General features: G+C 37.3%; 1 protein-coding gene across 2 annotated transcripts in view; it reads left to right on the top strand.

Annotated features, from left to right (window-relative positions):
* Nucleotides 1-23,811, top strand: part of PTPN12 (protein tyrosine phosphatase non-receptor type 12) — an 82,428-nt gene that overhangs the window by 10,161 nt on the left and 48,456 nt on the right. For both annotated transcript variants that reach the window (XM_067316802.1, XM_067316803.1), the window contains exon 2: nt 22,663-22,771. In XM_067316802.1, coding sequence (XP_067172903.1) covers nt 22,663-22,771 — 109 coding nt within the window. The remainder of the gene's footprint in view (nt 1-22,662; nt 22,772-23,811) is intronic.

The raw sequence follows: 23,811 nt of genomic DNA on the forward strand, positions 1-23,811 counted from the left end.
GTTTTACAAATACTTTATTTTTCTGTTATTTCTATTCCATGAAGAATTGGCCCCAAAGGGAAAAAATGTAACATACTCTGCTTCCCTTAACAGCTTTTTGCTATAAAACTGGAACGCAGAAGCTTTACTCTTGAAACTTTGGATGTGAGTGTTTTTTCGAGCTGAATGTTCAGAGGTGATCCATCATTATGCTGAATGTTAAGCCTTACGGTCACTCACAAATCAATAATCGCACCCTCTTATTTTCTTCTTTATAAACAGAAGAAGTCCACAGAATTCCTGTGGGAATCACCATGAAATTGTCTTGATAGTCTGTAGTAAGACTACCCCAATTTCTTCTTAAACTTGTGCCAGATATTATCTTAATATTTTGATTAAAATAATGGAACTTCAGGTTTGGGGTTTTTTTGGCAGTGAAAATGCAGCCTGCAAGTTATTTAGGACCTCAACTCTCTATATTTGTGCTTTTGAGAAGAACAGGTAGAAACTGAATACACAAAACTAATGGAGAAAAGTCTAATTGTATTTCTTATAAATTACAGAATATATACCTGTTAATAAATGATTTAAATTGAGAGACCAATAACACTGCAGAAACTTGAGTATTCTAAAGTCAGCAAGCTGTTGCCATAAATCCATGTATACATTGACGTTTCCTAAAGGGAAAAAAGATCTTACTACTAAAATGCTAACTAATTCTGTAACTAATTCTAATACAGAATAGTCTCAAAGAGAGCTTGTATTTGGTGACATAACTTTTTAAACAGCGTAGCTTTTTGGTGCAAAGTTGAAGCTTTTTTAATAACGATAAAATATCTTTCTGGCACAGTATTTAAAAAAGCTGAACACTGTTTAAATCAATGATTGTGCAAAAATGAAACCAATATCCTGTTTGTACAGTCTTATAGCATACATAATAGACAAGCTTTCCTGTATTAATAGAAAAAATATTCCATATCTAGAAAAGTACTACTGCTCGATCATGCAGGGGAAAAAGGTATGTGCATATGAAAACCTTAGTGATATTATTTTTAGCTCTTATGGATGAAGATAACTTCAAAACATATTGAGAGTACCTCAGGCAAGGGTGTATTTAGAAGCTGAAGCGGGAGAGTAGCACTGAAATATAAAGAGAATTCAGTGCAGAGACACAATGAGGTAGTTAACTAATTTAGTTTTGGAGAGGCAGTGCCTTTGAACAAAACATGACTATGATTTTAGTCAGGTAAAAGAATCCTGAAGGGCACTTCAGGCAGTCACTGGAATTCGTTTTAGCAAGTAACTGAAAAAATTAGGTCCTTTTATGAATGTAGCTTAGCAGTTTTATATGCTGAACCAAAGGTTTGTTTGGATAGAGATTACAACCTTCTTTCCTTCCTGTGGTAGGTCAGCTTAACGTGCATGTGAACGTCATGCTGTGTGGAAAGTGAAGTATATAAAACCTTTTAATTTATAAACTGGGCTTGAGAATTCTTCCAAAAGAAACAATGTGTTTGGAAACTCTGCTTACGCAAGGTGTACTCTGTGTTTTTAAGCGCATCTCAGATGCCATGGAATAAAGGTTTTTGCAGAAAAAAAGATAGAAGAAATGCTTGCTTGTGTGGGCTTCCCTTTGCGTTCATCTACTACTGCTGTTTTTTTTTTTTTCTGTTTTTTTTTCCTTTTCCTGATTTGGCTTGAGCTTGTTGAATCTAGCTTCTGGACATTGTACAAACAAGATACCCTTTAGGAATTCCGCTTTTATGTCAGCTGGTAGTTGAATCATCCTTGTCTGCCAAGTGTGTAGTTTTCCACTGGGCATAGTACTTATGTCAAATTTTATGCAAATTGCAACATATATTTTTTCATCCAGCACAAATCAACAAATCAACTTTGATCTGTCTTGGATATTTTATTTTCATTCTGCTCCCGAATGCTTCTTTTTTCTTTACTCCTGTTCTTGTGTTAGCTTATCACTGTACTTCTGGAATGATTTTCTTGTTTTTAAACCATCATTTCTTATTGTTTTTTTGGAAGACTGAGGCCATCACATGGAGAGGGGAAGGGTAGAGTCAAAATCCATATATGAATAAGTTAGGTATTTCTCCAACCTTGTCTTTGTCTTACTTCTAGACTGGAAGCTCTTCAGAGCAAATACTAAATTCATACATCTTTTTATGGACTTAATGAACTGAATGCAAGTGATTGTCTGTAGTGTAGTTTAGTACCTTTTTGAGCAGTGGAAGCATTGATTATTGTTTGATCAATTGTTGGGTTAAAATAAGAGGGAAGATGCAGGGTTTTTTCACTTAACCAGATGATCAGTGCAGAATAGGCTGGACTATTTGAGTCTGATTTTAGCTTCTGAACAGAATAGCTTGACTACATGCAGTCCATTGGCTTTATCATCCTACTCAACAGAAAGCTAGGTTTGCAAATGTTATCTAGCTCTGATAATCAACATTTTTTTAACAACTAAATCTCTTAGACATATGTTAACTCTGGACAACGGGCCAGAAGCCTGGGAAGCAGGACAGTGAAGTTTAACCAGACTGGTTAAAAGCAACTCCAGGGATTGAAAGAGTTTCTCCAAAGCTGTTTTGAATGTCTGTATCAGTCTGTTTTCTCTAGCAGCATGTATGAAAAGTTAGATTTTTATTGTTTTTTTTTCTTTGGAAATGGTAAGTCTTAGTAAGAATTGTTATGTACACTGTTTCTTATGAACTTTCATTGTATGGTTTGTTCATTTCACTAAGATTAATATTTCAAGATTAGTATTGGACCAGTTAATGTTGTTTATGGATTTGTCTCCTGAAAAGAAGAGCTATAGCATTGAGCATATATCAAGCTGTAGTATGTAGCATAAAGTGTGTGTGTGTGTGTGTGTGTGTGTATAAAGTACAGTATTGGGTTGTCTAAGCCTAGTTATTACAAATATTCCTGGAAACCAGTGCCTAACTTGAGTTTCTTGAAATAAACACAGAGTCCTGACAGCTGCAAGGGTGCAGTCAATCCTGAGATAGAAGCACAGCTTGCGTTGATGTCGTGATGTGCTCTCCTAGTAAGTAGAGTGTACTTGAGCCTTCTCAGGTAATGTACTGTTCACTATAATACACTCTATATGAACCACTTGTGTCATTATGAGACACTATGGATATTTCACTGCTTCCTGTGAATGGATTTACTTTGGCTGTAGAGTGCGTATTTCTGTTTTTTGGAATTACTTGTCATGCAGTTACTATCTCATTGAGACAAATGTGTGTTCCCATCTGGATTTATTAGCATTAATAGCCATTCCAGTTAGCTGGTGAAATACTGATGTATGATGCTAGAACTGGAAATTATAAGAAAGTAGTCTTTGTGGGAAGGGACAGCAAAGGATTAAAGATGACATCACTTTACTGTTCCTTAAAGAGAAATTGAAGCAGACATTGGTGTGAGGGTAAATTTAACTGACATTTTGGAATGAGATTGAGATTGTCTTTTAAAAGTGTTGATTTTTTTTCTTGAATGCTGCCACTTCTGTCAAAGGAATCACAGAATCACAGAATGGCTGAGGTTGGAAGGGACCTCTGGAGATCATCTAGTCCAACCCCCCCTGCTCAAGCAGGGTCACCTAGAGCACATTGTACAGGATCGCGTCCAGGCAGGTTTTGAATATCTCCAGAGAAGGAGACTCCACAACCTCTCTGGGCAACCTGTGCCAGTGCTCTGTCACCCTCACAGTGAAAAAGTATTTCCTCATGTTCAGATGGAATTGTCTGTGTTTCAGTTTGTGCCCATTGCCTCGCGTCCTGTCGCTCGGCACCACTGAAAAGAGTCTGGCCCCATCCTCTTGACACCCTCCCTTCAGATACTTGTACACATTGATAAGATCCCTCCTCAGTCTTCTCTTCTCCAGGCTAACCAGGTCCAGCTCTCTCAGCCTTTCAATAAGTTTGAGAAACTTAATTTTTGTCCTGCCTACTTAAAATAGTATGCTTAGTAGTTCTCTTTCTTTTTAGTAAGTGTGGGGAGTTCAGATACCTGGGAAGGATCATTTTCCCCCAATCCAAGCTGTATACAGTATGTAGCCTATTTCGTAGCTAGAGGCAGTCTTCCACATCTGTAGGAATTCAGAAGTTTAGTTTTTTTGCTGACTACAGACACATCTGTTTCCCCACTGAGAACTAGTTCATGTAATTTTCATTGATGTAAGCAGCAGTGCAACCTGTTCCATATTAGTTGTTCAGTACTATGTAGCCTCGCTTTCCTGATCACTTGTTTTTATATATACATACTCAAAAAAAACCCCACACACTTTGTTTGATTTTAGTGTTTCCTATCTTATTCTATACAATTCTAGATTCCATTCTTTCTTACCTAACCTTTCCCAAGAATGGCTTTGATCTGTTCTGAGGAAGTAACTTTGGTAATGCGACTTTCCTCATTTTGCTGTATTTCATCTACTTATTTTGTCATTCTGAAGAGCCATGACTCGTGATTTCACAAACTTAGTTTTCCGTTACCTAAAAATGCAATTAAGTTCTGATTCTCCAATTTTAAGAGCTAAAAGTTCAGTACTCAGTAAAATGCTGTGAAATATAAGTGTTCTTGAGGAAGGTAAAAACCATTTTGATGGAGAAATAAACAGTGAACAATAAAATTTTTAGGAGGAAGCTATTCAAAAACAGATTCTTTGTGGAGACTTCATTGCATTTTAGTGAGCTAAAACAGGAAGGTATTTGTAGCTTACTTGTGTGCAGGTTCACAGTCTGCTGATCTTTCTGTGAGCAATGTCTGTTGAGCAATATACTGAGTTGAAGGAAGCAGTAAAAATGTGGAAGAACTGTTCTGTTTGTGCCAGGAATCGTAACCAGTATTTTACAGGCGAACAAGGCCTAACTTCAGTTTCTGCAGACAGTGGGCTTTGTGATGCTAATCCACCCAATGCCTCTTTTCTGATATGTTGTTAGTTTTAGTTTCTCACCAAGCCATCTTACTAATTCTGCGTTTTTGCTAAAACAGTTGCTTTCCATTTTTCTGGAGCTTGACAGTGAAATGGACCACAACTAGTGTTTCTGCAGAGTTTTCTGAAACGTATCTATAAACAGAAAGCAGAATTCTCATTTAGTTTTGGGTAACTTTCCTGTGCCTAGATGGGCAAGTAGGGGCTGCAGCAATGTCAGTAGCAAGTTACTACAAAGACATTTGCTCTGATATGGGGAAAGAATGACATTAAAGGAGATTAACAGCTTAGAGGAGAAGTTTACTGAAAACAGGTTTGGAATAAAAGGCTAAGAAGAAAACTGTTAAAATTACCTCTGGGGCAACTGTTAAGTGATTGGTATGTAAAATCTCAAATTTAATGTATTAATAGCTGCTGACATTAGTGTTAACTATTGCCTCCAATACTGTAAACACAGTCTAGCCAACTTTTGTCTGTAGGGGGTGGGTATGAAACTGTCCTAATGGCAGCTTGTAGTAGCAGAAGTTTAGCAATCTTACATTGATGACAAAGCATGACTCATACCAAACTTAAACTATAGAAGTAGCATATCTCTCTGTCCTTATCTTTTTAATCATGTAGATCCATTAAAAATGTTCTATATTCCATCTGGTGGCTTCTGTAAATATGATGGAAAGAGGTAGATGGATAGCAGATTATACACTTATGGTTAAAGTTAGGGGGAAACTTTTTTTAATCTGAACTACTCCATGGAGTTTTATTCAAAGTGGTTACTTTCCTTTAGGTTATAGCTTTGATTTGCCTTTCCCTAAAAACTATAAAGGCTTAGGATCTAGTTTTTCTGCTTTGCCCTCTTTCTGCTGATATCTTAAAATAAGAAACTTGTCAGAGTTCCGTCTGTCCCATTCATCCATTAACATTGGTAACTTGTAGGGTTTTGATGGTGTCTAAAGATTTTTCAAGTACACAATTAGCAAATTGGAATTAGTAAACCAGGCTACTTGTATGCTGAAGTGACAGACATTACTTGTACAGAGTAAATTAATTGTTAATACATATATATACGTGTGTATATATATATATATGTAATATTGTATAACTGTGGTGTTTGGGACAAAGGAATAGCATGAATGAGACTGTATTATGCTGCCTAGAAAGGATCTCAAAATATCACGAATATATTTGGTTTTACCTTGTTTAGTGGTATTTAAATAAAATCTGCCTTACATGCTACAATAGGTATATCCTTAATTGGAGAGAAAGATGAGTAGATGAATCTACAGTTCAGCTATTTCTTTGTTGAATACACCTGTCTTTGATCAACTGGTAGTGGCAGCATGGTGGATGAAGATATCATGTAAGTAAAGAATCCTAGGAAATGATGTCAGAATTGAAATTTGGCCAAGACACTCACTTTCGTGTATCCATTGTTGTTAAAGGGCCTCTTGTTCATTAGAGTTACCAAAACAACTAACTTTGAAAAAGATGGAACACCGAGCACAGTATCCTGTAGTGCGTATATATGGGTGTGATGAAAAATGTATAATTGCTATTTCCACTGAGTGCAGTTTTTCTGAAGTTTCTGTGGATTCCTAGCGTAAGAGCAAAGATGTAAAACTGTATGAGACTTGCTCTGCCACATAGAAATTGGATTGGAGGTAGGTGCTCCCTTAAAAATAAGGTTGATTATAAAACAATTAACAGCTACGGTGGTCTGAAAACTATCATAGGATATTACATGCTTCTTTCAGAATATAAGAACATGCCATAATGTGTCAAATTGTGTACTCTAGTCTAACGCTGTTCTGACTATAACCGATAATGGATACTTAGAGAAAGAATATAGAAATGAGACAAATATGGAATAATCTAGTTTTGGTCAATGGCAAAACCTGAGTAAGTTCCCAGATGATGATGCGTCACAGCAGTAGGTTGACTGTCACAGAAAATGAGGACCCGTCATTGCTGTACAGACAAGGTAACAGCAGGTACTGCATTTAAGCAGGCCCTGTGCTGTTTGCAAGGTATTATTTTTTGGCTCTATACAAGCTCTTTTCAACTTTTTTTTTTCTTTAAGAGTTTCTATCTCTAAAGGAAATAGAATTTTCCCCCAATCTGGCAATGATCCTCTCTTGGAGCTGTCTCTTTAGCCAGGTCCTGTGCCTACTCAGATCTAAATCAAGAGGTGTTTTTCTTGCTGGCAAGCTGATGTGATATCTTTAAAAAGATAGAAACCTGTACCTTTTACCCCATTCTGAAATTTACCTAGTCTTATCCAGGGTAATTGAAGTTTCCTTTCTTAATTGTTTTTTATCTTCATAGGCTTCCCAATCTCCTTTAGAAGCACCAGGCTTCTTGTGCTTGCTACCACTATTGTGATTCTTGCTTGGTAGTACAGCTCTTCTACTGACACGCTATTTTAATCCCTGGTGCATTAAAATATACGATAAAATGTTAGCTTGCCACCCTTATGCCTGTCTGCTTTTGTAATAACACGTGATGCTGCTTCCCCCCCGCATACCCTTGCCCATCAGTCCTCCATCCCAGTACGTGGTCCTTCCATCAAATTTAAGATTCCATTTACATCAATATTCTCATTTTTAGATCAAAGTCTAGTTTATCAACATAATATCTAGATTTCATGCAGAAACACATTTCTTTCTGCAGTAGGCATTCAATGTGCCTGAACTTTTGACTTCTGCTCTGACCTTTATTTAGGGTGTGTGTTTTTATGCCTATCACAGAGGATTTCACACTGTGCTGTAATAATTTATTCTTTTGCTTCTGAATGCAAGTCTTTTTAATGTTAAGTCCAGTTTCATGTTGGTATAGGTCGAGCCCATTTTAGTGCCTAGTATTGCTCTGTCCAGAAGTTTTCCTAGTTGCTAAAAAGCAGAAGTCCCTTCATCTTGCAGGCTTTCTATCGTTTATTTTAAGACTGTACCTTAATATCTGTTGCACAGTGTGCTGTGCTTTACCTCAGTAACGTTCTCTGAAACAGCTTTTGGTGTTTAGCCTCTTACTACACTGGCTAAACTTTGCATCCTGTTCTGCGTCTGGTACCCATGAACGCTGCTGTTTCTGGCTTCTCCAGTGCTGGCCAGGGTGACCATAGGGATGCTTTATAATAATTTCCTCCTGTAGAATTCACTTGAAAGCCAAGTGCTGTAGACTTCCTTCTCCTTTTGGTGGGGATCCAAGAAGGCTGTCCTCTGCCCAAGAGGACACTGACATCTAGTGGATGGGTCCCATAGATGGGACTGGAACTTGATGTCACCGCAAGGATTTTGTTGAATTGAGCACTCTGCAATGTCACTGTAGGGACTGAGTGCTGTTAAAAAGGAGGCAAATCTTAAATGTCGTTGTCTGTCCACATTAACAAGTAGGCAGCACCGTAGGATAGATCTGTACAGCAAGACAATTAGGGCTGAGGACCTGCAATCCAAGCTATGCTGGTTTTGAGGAAACTTTACTTTGGACTAGTTCTGGTCTGGTTCCATGGGCTTAAGTTCCCATTAACTCTTGGAGTGCGTTATCCTAAAGAAATTCAAAAGCGCACTTCCAATCAGAAAATGTTTGTGTAGACAGTCCCTTTCTGCCATCTTCCCACTTAGCCTCCTGACCTCAAAAGACTTGGAGGCTCGTGAGGTGCCTTTGCTGCGTGTGTGCTAGACACAGGGCAAGCAAATTCTGTATGTGCTGTTTAAGTCCATCTTTCTTCTGGACTCTTACCTAAATTTTGCTTTTGTTTAGATCCTTAGGGTTTAGGGGAAAAACCCAGCCAATTTTGTGCAATGTCTTCTACTGTTTAAAGACTAAGGGTTGTACAGTCGAAGTACTTGGGATTTAGGGGTTTTGTTTGTTTTGATTTTTGTTATTTTTGCTCAGTCAAGTGCCTGCATGTGAGCTTCAGATGTTCATAGAAAAATGATTTAAGGCATTGCTTTCTCTAGTTGTCCTCCTAGTCCAGGAAGAAGATAGTTACCTGCGTAGCATAGCAAGAAGAGGCAGATGTGCCAGCTTCTCGCCTCCCGGAGACAGGCACACAGTACTTCTTACTTGCCTTCAGTTCTGGGCCTGTGCTTTTACTGAAGTTTGAAGCCTAACAACACATGGTAGTGTTATTTTGCAGCTTGTCCAAAACATCTGTTGGCTTAACTGGGAACAGAGTAGCAGGAAACTTGTAACAAAAACACCACACTTCAGAAATGTTCCTAGGCAGAGAACTGTGTATACAAACTGAACTTTCTGAAAATGTTCAATAAAATATAAGTATTAATTTAAAAACAAAACTTGAATTTTCAACTGAATCAATAAAATCCATATTTTTTTCATGAAGAAAATAAACACTTCATAAAACTTAGTAATTTAAGAGTTAAACATGGTATCTTCTGCTGTTATGAGACAGTTGCCGTGGTCTGTGTAAATCATTGTGCCTGCGAGCAGTTAACACATTGCTGTGGATTCTGCTTGAACTCTGAGGGTTTAAGTAATTCTGCACCAGTATTTGTTAAACAGTAACTTACTGTTTTGGGATGTGTTGACCATATAGTAGCTTCCAACAGAGGTTGAACCAAGAGACAGTTTCAAGATGCTTAAATTGTGACTGATAATCGAAAGAAGCCTTTTAGGCTATTTTTAATGGTGGCCTGAGTTATCACAGGAAGTGAAGACTGATAGTGTTCAAAATGAAGGTGTTAGATTTAAACTTTTAGCGGCAATCTTTGAAAATATTTCTTCCTCCTCCAGAAAAAACGTTGAATTTCATGCTGAAGGATTCTAAGATTTTTGAAACTTGCTAGCATCTGTTGGTTACAATGAAGGTATCTTCAAGTGAAACCAGACTGGCACAACCAAAAATATTAAAATGAATTCATGTTTTAAATGAAATATCAGAAAATAAAATTTAAATGCTACCAACACTCATTCTGTGCACAAGGACATTTGTGCAATCCAAGCAACAGACAAATTAGAATGTGCATGTTTCTGTTCCAATATAAAAATGTAAGTAATTTCAAGTTGAGCCAATTTTCTTAAAATCAGGCCATGTAGAAAAATAAGAACACACAATCCATCAAGAAAGAGAAAAATGATTCATAGCCTGCACTAACCGGTTATTTCATTTAAGAGGAAAAAAGAAAAATAGCTTTTATCTCTCGTTGGTTTTTGAGAATTTATATTATTTCATCTCTAGAAATATTCTAGCATTCTGGACATACTAGTGAATAAACTTGTTTACCAGTAAATATGCTTTTTCTCTATTTCATAAATGTTTGTAATAGTCACCTTAAGAATTGTCACTGTAGTTAATTTATGACTATATGCGTGTGTGTCTCCTTCACTGTTAGCTCCTGGTATGCAACTGTTTTTGGCATTAAATTTAGCTTCATTTCTGTTATCCTGAACGTCTGTCTGCTGCTTTGTGTAACATTCTGATCTTCCTTTCTGTTGATTGCTTTCCAGCTGTGTCATCAGAAAGTCTGTTGCTATGCTCTGCTTTAGTGAGAAGTCATGAATGAAAATGCCTGGTTGGCCTAAGAAGTTTTTTGAGAAACTCCAGTGGTGATATCCTTCCAGTCAGATGATTTTTATTTCAGCATTGTCCATTGTAAAAACAGACTAAAGAGACTCCTGTCTTGCCTTAATTCTTGTTTAAAATAAAAAATAAAAAAAAATCACATGCTCTTCTCTTGAATTGGCACTATATCAAATAGTTATCTGAAGCTCAGATTAGATCAGCTTCCTTTCCCGAGAAAGGAAATGGAGTCTTACTACTTTGTCACTTATCCCACATAAATGAGAATTATAGAAAAGAATCTTGAGGTTAGAGATCTGAATGTATTCCTATACATTTCTGAAATAGGTTCTGGATGATAGGTTTTTTACCAAGTAGTGTTGAATCAAGTTATCATTATTTATATTCCAAACAATATACTTAAGAACTATGGTAAAACTTAATGAGATTTTGGCTATGGTTTGCCAAACAAGCTGTCTAGTTCTATGTTCTGGTAAATACTAAGCTTTTTTAAACAGTGGTAGTTAAGGTTTATTTTAAAAATTCATCAGCAGTTTGACTGATAAGGCACTTCCCTGAAACAGATTTGTTTTACTAGTTGACTTAGCTTTTTTTAGCTGTTGAAGTTTGGCACTGTAAAAGAAGCTGTATTTGGTAGCTTAGCCTCTCACTTTGACATTTTTACTCTGCAGGATACGTTTGTTACACAGCTCCTTTAAAATGCTTTATATGATTGAGTGCATACTTTATATGAGATAGAACTTTTCTCTGCTTTTCAAAACAGAAAGTAGATTTCAGAAGTAATTACATGGTCAATGTAACAGGCAATCTACAGACTGGAAAATAATTTTAAATTTGACTTGTTGCTTTTATGTACAAAAGACAATAAAATGCTTGTAAAGACTTTATTTTAGAAATATTGGGGATTTATGTTCTGATCTCTGGTTTTGTAAGGGAACTTTTATGGCATGTTCAATACTTAGCCCTTTAGCTAGTTGCAAGCTTTTACATGTCTTCAAAATTTTAAATTTCCTTTAAAATGTTCATACTTTATCAAAGGTTAAACTTCAAACCATCTGATTAAAAATATTTTCATTTACTTCTCACTAACTTCAATGTAATGTTCTTGCCTCTGGGTATTCTATTGAAATCATGATACAGGGCTGTAGAAGAGGCAAGTATTTCTTTCGCTAGTCATTTTTGAATTTGCATGGGTAAGTATGAAATATGAAAATATCTATGATTAAGATTACCATCAGACTTTTTGATGGTGTTTAATGAAGTGTTGAACAATATATTTCAATTGCTTATACTCAAGAAAAAATTTTGCAGGTTTTTTTTTTCTGAAAAGTAGCTCTTTAAAAAGTCACTCTTATGAGAAAAGAAAAAAATGTATATGAGCAGTATTCCATAGTGGTAGAAAATGCTTCATGTTTCTACACTATTTTTGTAGAAGAGAACTGCATACTATATTGAGGGGGTAACTTTTTTTTTAATTCAGCAAAACACAATGATAAAGTTTATATTGTTTGGGCATTTAGCTGTGGTACTTTAAGCTGTTGAATGTCTGCTAAGACCAAATAGCTTTAACAGAGAAAAATGCCTAAAATCGTTCTTGTGAACAACTTGCCTTCAAAGTTTTTCTGTGCTACCACTGCTGCTTTGGTTTTGAGTAGTTGCTTTATAGCTCTTTCTGCTGCAATTCTGAGAATTTTGTTGGCTGTTGCATTCTCTGCTCTATTTCTTTTTGAAACCAGAATTGGCAAAATCTAGTTGAAAGGCACGCACAGCTGAACTGATGGGAGATACGTTTGTTTAAAAAAAAAAAAATTGTCAGATACTCCAAATATGAACAATTACAACACAAAATTCCTTTGCCGATCCATAAATATTGTGCTGGTTATTAGCTAGGGTTATTACAGTTGAAGCCTTAGTAAAAGTTTGTCTCTTTAATGGGGCTACTTCTTTCTGGCTCTTAAAACGCTATTGAACTCTGTCATAAATGGCCTCTTTATAACTAGCACATTCCTTGGCTTCCAGACACAGCCTTAGAGAAGGGGTGAAAATAGTTTTAAGCATGTTTTCACCAGTTAGGAGAAATGTATTTTCTATTTGATACCTTCTCTTTCCCTTTTTTGCTTTTCAGGTCAACTATATATTTAAACTTACTCAACTGTGGTGCATATATGGTGATGCATGGAAGTACTGATTCAATGCCTGTCAAAAGTGTTCTTGTTTAAGCCTGGGAAGGTTTTAGATTGATTTCTTTTGGGGGAGCGGTACTTAAAACTTTGTGTTTCACTTGCCAGTTATAAACTAACGCAACTACATTATCAGTATGCTAACCTTGCCTTAGGAATACTAGGCATTCTAAAATGCTGAAAGTCTCTACGGATTCTGTATTTCCATACAAGGTTCAAGTCTGCTTCTAAAATAAAAACAATTAGACTTCTGGTGAAAGATAAAACCAGAGTATTTTTATTGGAATTGCTTGCATATCCAACATCAGCAAACTTAACGCTGAGCTCAGGTCATCACGTAGCAATTCAACCGTGTGCTGAAGGATGTCAGAGAACGGAGAGGGGTAGCATCTTGGAGTTCTAGAGATGTCTTGGTAAGGGCATTTGGACCCCCACATGGATCTCAATTGCAATGCTTCTTGACTGCACAAACTGCTGTGCTTTCTAATTCTACCAGAATATTTGTTAGACAAAGGAAAAAGCTTAACTGACACCCATTTAGTCCCTAATGCTGCTTACTTGTCTGAACTGTCTGCTCTGTATTGGCTACCTAGCTTCTTTTTTGAGTACTTGTCACAGTGTGCTTTTTACTGTTTAAAGATATAACGTATAGTAAGGTACAAGCACTGAAACTTAAAGTTGTAGAATCTGAGCAAGTGTTGATGGGCAGGGACTTCTGAAAGTCACCTAATCCAGCCTCTTGCTCAGTGCAGGACTGTGGCTGTCCAGATCCACAATTGCTTTGGCAAAATCTTGAAAGCTTGCATAGCTGCAGGTTCCATAACATCCGTGGGTAACCTGTCTAGTCCTTCACTAGATGTTGGGTGTCTTTTATTCACCCCCATTATGAGTAGCTGTAGATGGACCATAAGATCTTGTCCTTCTCACATGACCTTCTTTGGGTACTTTCTTCTACACTTCCAGGGCCTGTTCCTGGGGATGCTATTCTTTGGTATACAATTTTTTTATTATACCATAGCTATTGGGTTTTGACTCCCCCAAGAGGCTTTAACTCTGGTCTGTGGGAGGTAGGACAAGTCTTTCAACTGCATTTCTTCGTAAAGGGTACATTCCACTTAAGTCTTCACTCAGTTCAAATCCTGCACTGATAATGGCAGCATCACATCCAAGACTGTCTCTTGGCAAAATTTGTTTGACTTTAGAGCTAGTCTGTCTAGATGGGGTGGACTATACTGTGGCCACATTCCCTGGATAAATCAAAGAGAAAGGCTGGCTTTTGAGAGAGCATATACCTGGATCTGTAATCAGTTTCCAGTAAAAACCTCCAGCATTAGAGTACATAATACTTGCTCTGCAGCCTGCTTTTGACTTGTAGTAGCTTCCAGCAAGGCTTTTCAGCACAGCTCTGATATGCCGTTGCTGGCATTGCAGGTTTGCTTTAGCTTTTGCTCACCAAGATGTGAGGTGAGTGGGTTGGTTAAACCATATTTCAGGGATTTATATCTGCATTTAGGGATAAATCTCTGCTCAATATCTGTGAATCCACTTTCAGTTTTTGTTGTCTTCCTGAGCAGCTCTGTAACTGAGGAATCTTCCTAATGATTTTGGATGCCTTATAGCAAGATATTGCATCTTGAGTCAAAGTATTTGGCTTGTATGTGCAAACCTGGCTGACCTCTTCTCATATTGTTTCCAAATCCCCCAAAGAGTCTGAAGGCTTGAGGAGGAAGAGCCTTCTGTCTCCTTTTATGGTCAAGGGCGAGACGGGGTTTTGTCATGCTTACACTGTACATGCCTGCAGTGTGAATGCATGTATAGATGATATCTTGGAGAAGAGCTACAATAAGTAACCTTTCCTGTTGTCCTTTCCCCTCATGTGCCTAAGCCCTCTTTTGTAGGAAGCCTCTGAAGGTGGAAAGGTTATTCATCTTTGTACCCTTCTACAATGGTACAGGGTTTTCCTGCTATGGAGGAAGTACTCTTATAATGCAAACTGAATTGAGACTGCCAGTTCTTTTTGCAAGTTATTTATAGCCATCTTATGGCAAGACCTTAAATTTCTGACTTTGAACTAAATGCTGATTCAATATAAATGAGACTTAAATATGTATCTATCAATTTCTTGCAAAACTGGTGAAATACTGGCAGTGGAATTGTACAAGGACTACTAATACAGTTAATATCTACTGTGTTGTGAAAAAAACATTGCAAAATAACTCGCTGTGGAGGTGGGAAGACTAAGTCTTTAGCTTCCTTATTTTAAGGTATTTATTTATTGTATTCAGTAGATGGGTATGCATAGTTATTGTGCAAGTTTTAAGAGTTTTGTTTAAATTTTTTTTAGCAGTCATCATTCATTTGCCCTGAAATGATTATCAGCTGCAGATAACTGTGTGAAGGACAATTCAAGCCTTTAGTTATGGTCTTGAATTAAAAGTTCAACCACTTGTGAAAAATGAATCATTGAGGAGATTGGTGTAGAAGGCTAACATGTGAAGATGGCATGTTTTGTATGCTGCCTGTTAACCTAGATTGCTGCTGTATTCAGTAGCTGTTTTCTTCAGTAACAAGCTATTGAATTTTTTCAGATACATTGAATGATTACATGGAAGCATTTACTCAATTGGTGTTGTAAAACCATTCTCTCAAAAATTATTCACCATAGCTTTCTTAGGAGTGTCTTACCTTTGTAGTCATGTAGCAAGGAAGATGAGTAAGAGCAGTATACATTCAAACAAAGACTTAAATGGAAGTTCAAGATTAAATGTTAAGTTTAAGATACTTGGGCTATCAGCATGCAAAAAACACACCCAAGCCTAGCAGCAAAGGAGTAACAGGAAAGTAGGAAATGCAGTAACTGGGAAATTATGCTCTAAGCAGGGTGGTCTGGTTAAAAGGGCTTTTTTTCCTTGTTTGTTTCTTTGTTGAAAGTGCTTTGTTTCTATGCGCTCTTTGTGTATATATTAAGGTCTGAAAATCATCTAGTGGTCTGTTGCAAAAATTTGAGGCTTATATCTGTTTTGAGTTATCAAGAATTATTTCTGATTTCCATTAACACTGTTAAGACTGTTATTTGTGGTGTAAACTAATTTTTAAATGCCTTTTTCTGTTTTTGCTTTGAGGCATGCTTCCCAGCCTTCAGCCTGTCTATTTTCTAATTAGGTGTTTTCAGATCAATAGGAATATTCATATTCTTCACACATAGCTTATAACTAAGTGTCACTGCTGGTGTACTGTCAACTGTCTTGTCCTGAACATTTTCACTTCATACAATGTGTTTCTCCAAAAATTGTGTGCTAAAGAAACAATATGATTTTGGGGCAGGAAGTTATAATCCAAGGTTTTAAGTGTCCATGTGTAATGCATATGCTGCTGCATAGGTTGCCGAGCTTTCTAAATCTTAGAACATACATTAGTAGCTTCTGAACTAAAATTTGATTATGCTTTAGTAATTAAATGTTTTGCTTTGTGTTGCTTATTACATTTTGCCTGCTTATTTACTTACTCATCCGCAGACCACAGAAGCTTTTTCTACCTTTGTAAAACTAGCCAGTTCCTGGCAGTAGGTATGTTTAGCTGCTATGCTGAATGTGAGTTAACTGTAACTGTAATGGCTAGCACGGCTAATTTAAGCAGAGGTTAATATGCAGATAGTATATGAATAGTTTCAGAAAGGTGGAGAGAGGAAGGGAGGCTATTGATGTAATCAACTCAAGGTTTGATATGTCTGTGTAAAGCTGTCCTTAGTTATTAGGAGTTTAGGAGATATTTGTGTTCTAATATTTTGTTTGGCATATTATTTCATAGGTTTGGAAAGATGGAAAACACAGGTCTACCATTATCTAATTCTGGAGGGAATACTTCTGTTCTTTAATCTATTCCCCGATTTAACACCATCTTTTTGGCTTTCTTTGTATGAGGATCTACCAGCCTTGCCTGCATTGGCTAGTGTTTCTTTACTGGATAAATATCTCTAATGCAGTAACATGAATTCTTTTCTTCTATGAGAAAATATACCAACTAATATACCAACTAATACTGAAATAATGCTATTTTCAGTTCCCTCAGTAATCTTCGAGAGATTTTTCATTTATGCAGTTCACGCAAGCTTCCTTGAACACAGTAGTGGATGTTAAAATTTTTTAGACCAGGCTTTATCCTGCTGTGAAATACAGGAGACAGAGCTCCCAAGAGACTGAAATCATCGGGCCAGTCTGTTCAGCAGAGCAGACCTGGAGCACAGCTTGCTGGAGCCCGAGAGTTAGGAGCCGTTGCTGGTCAGGACGGCTAAGGTAGTAAAGTCTCCTGCCCCTTGTATCTTGTTCTTTCTGCCACCTCAGCTTGAAATCCCCTTTCAGGGCTTTACTTCAGAGAAATAGGGTAAATCTGGGCTGCTAAACTTTTCCATGCAGCCAAAGCCATACATGAATATTGAGAAATAGTGGAGTTTTTCTTCTGCTGACTTGGATCATTCTCATTTCATTGGTTTTGCTTGTTTAGTGTTTGAGGAGGCTTTTTCCTATAGTTATGGGAGCTAGGAACTCTTAAAAGTGATTGTTATTTGAAAGCTGGCAGGAATAACCAGAAAAGGATTGACATTTGCCACAAAGTTGTTTTCCCAATGCTCCTAATGCAAAGTTGTGAAAGGGATACTCTCAAGTTAAAAATTAGAGCTATCTGTAGACAGGTCTATTTTATACATGTGTGTGTGTATATACATACATATATGTGTGTATGTATATATATACACACACATACATATGTATACATATGTTAAGTATTAGTATGGTTACTAGACTTTTTTTAATTTTCAGTTTAGACTCTTGGCCACTATCTTGCATGTAGTTATCTTCATGTTTTTGTCATGTGTTTATTTGCGACAACAGACACTAAGCATTTGAGGTACGAATGTAAACCAGATAGCTGAGAGATTTAGATGCAAGTATGATACTTGAAATCGTGTTAAGCTCTTCAGTTACATTAATATAGGGGAATGTGGGGTAAGCAGTGGTGTCTCAGGTAGATCCAGTTTGATGTTGATTAAGTGCAGCTGGCTCTGATGCCCCAGAAGCCTGTGCGCGCTGCTGCCCTGTGCCCACTCCCCCCGTGCTGCCCTTGCCCTGGCAGAGGGCCAGCAGGAAGCTCGGCTCCCTGTGTGCTCACGTTCGGCTTTTGCAAGCCAGAGCTGCAGAGGCTCTAGAAAAGTTCTCCCTCCAGCCAAGTTTATTACCAACAGCTTGTCCTAGTGTTTCCCAGAGCTCTTGGTGACGGTAGAGAGAGACTGTTTGGATTTGCGGGGACTCTAAGCTAAAATACTTCTGAAACCAAGGTGGTTTTAGAAAGCCCCATTCATGCAGCGTTGTATCTGAGTTTGCACTGGAGCTGCCTTTGCACAAAGCTTTGACAGAGAGTCTGAAACCTCTATAATCTCCCACAGATGACTGGAAGTTGGTTATTTTGAAATTTTCTGGTAGTTTGGTTCACATTGTTCTTGAAAGGTGTTTTTTGTCACTATAAAAATACATGGAATGTTATTGTGCCCTTGTTAAGTTTATTTAAATTGTTAGAACAGAGAGGGCAGCTGAACTTAACTTGTGTGTTTTCCTTCCCCTACCACTAGTAAGAGCAATGCAGTGTTATGCTTATGATAGAAATTGCTGTCTTATGAAATGTGTGCATTATTGCATCATTTTTCAAGTGTTTTCGAGTCTCCTCTTTTTTGCTTCAGTTAATGTAAAAAGAGAATTTTTGCAGAAAGGGTTTTTTTTGTTTTCAGTTTTTTAATAAATATTCCTTAAAATGTAAAGCAAACTTTGTTTTGCAAAACTTCTTGTGTAACTGGTGTTACATCACAACTCTGATGCCGTAACTGCCTATGTAAAACTTTTTCATTGTTGCCTTGGCTCTTGTCGTGTAGTAAATAAATCATGGGAACCTGGAACTATTCTAGCAGTGGATGTTTAATACTGTATTATATAGTGCTTCTCAAACATGTGCCATCAGAACAGTGTTTGCCTGAATCTCCTTTTTATTAAGTGAGTTTTTGACTATCAGAAATGTCAGATAATTCCTAGGAGAAAATTTGAGGGCTCTACGTGAATGAACCCCTAGTGACATATATTTGCAAAGAAACTCGGGAAGGAGGCACAAGAACTTTTTGGTTACGTCTTAAATAATGCTCAGGTTTTTAAATTGAGTTCTTCAAATCATAATAGGAGTTATAAAATATTTTCTGTAGTCCCCAAAACAGCATTTCTGTGGTATTAAGCAATGTGCCTTTATAGATTTTCTAAAGCATGAAATAGGTTGACTGCTAAACTGGTAAGTCTATATTTCCTCAGTTGATTAAGTTCTTTTTAATATAGTAGGATTCCATATATTTGACTTAAAAAGTTGGTTTTGTCTTTTTTTTTTAATAGTAAAGCATAACTTTACTAATTTGTAGTACAGACTGCAAACCACTGTGAAAGTTGGAAGTATGTTTCTGAAACTCAAGCTGTTTCAGTCCAAAGCTCATCCCCCACCATCATATGTGGTAAGCGTTTGTCACCATCCCACAAACCACTTCTGTAGCACAGTGAATAAGCAGAATTAAACTTGAGCATTTCTAATGCGAATGGAACTTATGGCCTTCTGAATGTAGCTCTTTAAGTCTACCGAATCTTGAATATTCAGTTACGTTTTTGACAATTTTGTTCTTAAAAGAATATATAAACCAAGATCCTCGTGGTACTGGAATCGCTGTTGCAGGGGATATGATGCAAGTGTCACAGAAGCCTCCCCGGGCTCTGTGGAGGCACCAGGCTTGATCTCCAATGTCCCTGCTCTTTGGGTCCCAGTATCTTCTGGGAACCAGGCTGGAGGTTTTACTGGCTTATCCCAAATGAGTGCTGCTTTGTGTTGTGGACAGTTGTTTATTATGGGTTTGCATGAAACTGCACTGTGACGGATTGTGCAGGATATCTTGTCCTCAGCTTAACGGGGTCTGAACGAAACTTTTTCTTTTTCTGCCCTGCCATTACCCCCACTCTGCTCTTGAGAAACTTTCTCCTCCTCATTCTGGTTGCCCTAGGCTGTGCCCAAGGGAGCTCGGAGCCTCCTTGCCCCAGCAGCGGGCCGCCCCCGCGCTGCCCCGCAGCCCCCTCCAGAGCTCCTCCGTCGCCCGTGCTGCTAATTCTCCCGCTGCCGTCTGCCACCTTTCTGTTCTGGTGGGAGTTCATTCAAAGCTCAGGCTTTAGAGTTTTCCTGACTTTCTAGTCAAATCTTTCTCTTCCAAAGCATAAAGCAGATATTAGCTTACTCTATTTTTGATCAGTCTCATAACTCTGCTTGCTTACCTTATTACCTGTGTTGTGGAGCAGAGGAATATGCAAGTTCACTTTTCTGTTTGCTGAATCTTTTAACAAGGTGATGAATGTGCATAAAAATATGTCTTAAAGTATCTTAGGAACAGAGGTGTGTATTAAAATCATTCTATATTTCCTTTCAGTCTCTGCCCCAGAGCTGGGCTCTGCTGATCCTACTTTCTCTTCTGTTTTGTAGCTTGTATAACTAGTGGATCATGCAGAGGAGAAGGATGTGCTGAATCCTTATAGCATCACTCTCCCGAAAATGAAAGTCTGTACTAATCACTGCAGTCTTCATTGGTTTGTGTTTTCTTCATGTTGTACCTGTGAAAGTGTTTTTCTTGCCTGCCTTTAAAATAGGCAAAGCAAAAGGAATATTCTTTTCCTAAGGTGCTTTTTGATATCTAACATTTTACTTGTATTACTTCCTCAAATATATCCTTCCTCATGCAAAATACCTTCTGTTTTATGGTTTGTAGATATCATTTTTTGTTAATCTTTTCTTTGTTATTTTTTTCTAAACACAGTTGCAGCAGTTGCCCCATAAAAATCACTAAGATAAAAAACCCCAAACAGATTAGCAAGCCGAGAAGGGGGAAAACATGAAAGATCATCTTATTGGCTATGCTTCGAAAGCGTCAGTGTTTCACTCTGCTTTTTTGGTTTGGAGGCTTATAGTCTGTTTCTGACTATTTGAGTCTTTTTATTGTTAGCTGATATAGTTGAATTATGTATATTTATTTTACTGTTCTTAAGCTCCTGGTTTGATGTCTAGTCTTATGTTTTGAGTACTGAGCAGTATTTTTTTCTTTGCAGATAAGGGCAGTATTATATAAGACAAAATACATCCCCTGTGCGGCTTACCTTTCTTTAGTACTCTTCTTTTATTGCTGTACCACCCTATAAATCAGGTTTCTCTAACTGCCTACTGTGTGTGCAAGTTACACACTGTGGTGGCAGTTTTTTGTCATCTGCTAACATTGCAACTTTTAAAAAGTAGTGAATCCCAGGAAAAAAAATTGAGTGCTAATTCTGTCACTCCTTTTAACATTCAGTGACTTCTTCCTCTTCTTGTAGGATTTTATTGTAGGTAAAGAAATTGTCTGAAAACTGGTACTTCTTGATTTGCTCTGTTCTATTTTACCTTGCCTTTGTTATTTTGCTCTGTGAATACCCAGCTTAAAATTGTTGGATACAAATTATTCAACAAAATTCACGCAAAGTTCTCTTATCTGGATTTGCATCAAAAGGTTTATTTTTCACTGTATCAAGACAAATTTAATATAGTACTTATGGCAAAACACTATCAAATGCTGAATTTGTGGTGGTTTTTTTTTTTCTTCCCATCTTCCATTTTTGCTGGAAGAATTATTGGGAAACTTGAATTAACAACTCATTTTTCCTTTTTTAAATTGAAGAGTGCAGTGAGTCTCCCAAATTTTTTGGTAGATTTGAAAGAATGCAGGAGGAAACCTGGTCAGGTTTTACTTTCTTACAGTGTCCTTCTGCCTGTATGTTTTTGCCATAGTCTGTGATTAAAAAGTATTTACATTTCTAAAGATCATGTCAAGTGATCAAGGATGGGGGGGACAGATGCACGTAAGCTCTATCCTTCTACCTGTGCAAGACACCACTAACTGGATGGCCTAAACTTCCTTGGAAGCTACTTTCTATTTTTGCTTTTGATCACTTTAGATACCATCACCATGGTAGTGTCAATAAGCTGGTTGTTTTTGCAGCCACTTAGATTTAGCTGGAAGCTGGCGCTTACTTTTTGAGGTCAAGTTCCTTTTTAAATCTGGATGTCTGTACAATCTACAATAAAAAGCAGGGTTGGCTCCTCATTTTCTTTTTTTTTTTTCTTTTTCATAAAGATTTTATACACTGCTTTTACTTCCTCCTTGGTTTAATATTACAAATGCCTAGTACAAGTAGGATTTAAAAAAAAAGCTGTATTGCTCTTGGTATTTTCTAGGTTGCCAGAAGGGAAGGGCTGGATTTCATTTTTATTGGCTTTGACTGTTGTACACTCAGAATTTGAAATAAGTGGAGGGGGAAAAGCGGACATACTGTGAATTCAAGAGAGCTCCTGTCACCCAAGTATTAGTTGGGAATACCTTGTCCCTGTGAGGCAGGGTGACCCAGGCACTTTGTGTGAGCTTGAAACTCAGCAGCAGTTGGGTATTAGGAGCTGATGCCTGTCAAAAGCACGATTCTGCTTAGATGTGAATTTATTAAGCCATGAGCTTTAGAGCAAAATACTGGCTGATAACAGCTATTCCTGAGCCAACCTGATCTGTGCTGTTCTTGCAAGTATTCTGGGGAGTAACAGATTTTTCTCAGTTTCTCACAGGTATTCCTAATGCAGTCGTTACTCCTTAACAGGGCAGTGCACTTTCTATATAGAATACAGCAGTATTCCATACTGCTGCTATAGGGGTTTTCAAAGGTTCCATGTGTGTTGCTGTATAGAGCCAGTTTCCAGATGGTCCTAACTGCTGAAGAGCTGAATGTGTCAAATAATAAGATTTTAAAAATATATCTTGGTGAATATTGTAAAAGGAGAGAAGAGGTTTTTTGAGTGATCTGCTTATACTTCATCAATGATGCAATACATAATGATGTTTCCATTATCTTAAGACTTGAAAACATAATATAAATATCTTATTTCAGAGGTTAAGAAGATTGTCAACAAAATACAGAACAGAGAAGATCTACCCAACAGCCACTGGAGAAAAAGAAGAAAATGTTAAAAAGAATAGATATAAGGACATATTACCATGTGAGTCTGATTTATGTGTTAATAGAGAATAAAGGAAAATGTTTGTTACACTTAATGTATTGTGAATTTTACTTTTTGTTTTCTACTAAAAGGCAAATTTGGTGATAATCTGTTGAAAAATAACTTTTATAGAAATTTTAACTTGAAAGGCAAAGTAACTGAACATTTGTATATTTTATTAGGAGAGCCATCATCTAAAGATAAATAGTTTGCTAGGTCTCCAAGCCATGTCAAGCTGTCATTTTAATTTTGACTCAAAGGAGTTCTAGAACTCAGCCAGGTGCCTGACATTCCTCCCCGTCCCCCAGCTCTAGCTTAGGATCATTATATTCATGGTATAATGAAAACAAGCAAATATCAGCATTAACTACAGATGTAAGAAGGTTTGGGGTTGTTGTTTGAAGTTCAGAATGGTCTTAGATATACTTAGCTTTTGTTTTCAAGAGGCTTTCTGGCAGTGAACTGCAGTGAATTACTGTGTCTTCTAGATTATTGTACACCTGTGTGCTGTGCTTCTCTAGTTCTGGTATTTTCACTGTTTATCAGAGCTTGGAGCAACACTTTCAGCAATAAACTTTGCCTTCAAACCATGGCCTCAGGAATATTTAACAAGGTGGGCATAGCGTTTGCTGCCACACTGAGAAGGAAAGGCACATGTTCATTCCTTCCTGGAGGATGAACTTATAGGAGCCAAAACTAAAGTGATGCCAACATTGTCAGTATTTGCCCTTAGAGATTTTACAGCAAGTTGTACGTAGGCAGCAGACGTGTACAGTTGCAAGACACAAGAACTTTAGCCAAAGCATAGATATTGTTCTGAAGTCTGTAATTCTTATGTATTACATGTTAAAGAGCAGTGTGGTACTAAGCTCAACAGCAGCAGACTGGGTGAATGTCATTAATTTTTTTTAAGTTGTGGGGAATAGTGTTCAAATGGATGGAGTCAAAAAAGGGGAAACTGTCTTATCATTTGAAGATACTTTGGCGGAAGCATGTCCTTCTTGAAAGAAAAGCCACTTGAACCTTCTAAAAGGCCATGC

Source organism: Apteryx mantelli, chromosome 1 (genome assembly GCF_036417845.1).
Source record: "Apteryx mantelli isolate bAptMan1 chromosome 1, bAptMan1.hap1, whole genome shotgun sequence".
NCBI classification, from domain to species: domain Eukaryota; kingdom Metazoa; phylum Chordata; class Aves; order Apterygiformes; family Apterygidae; genus Apteryx; species Apteryx mantelli.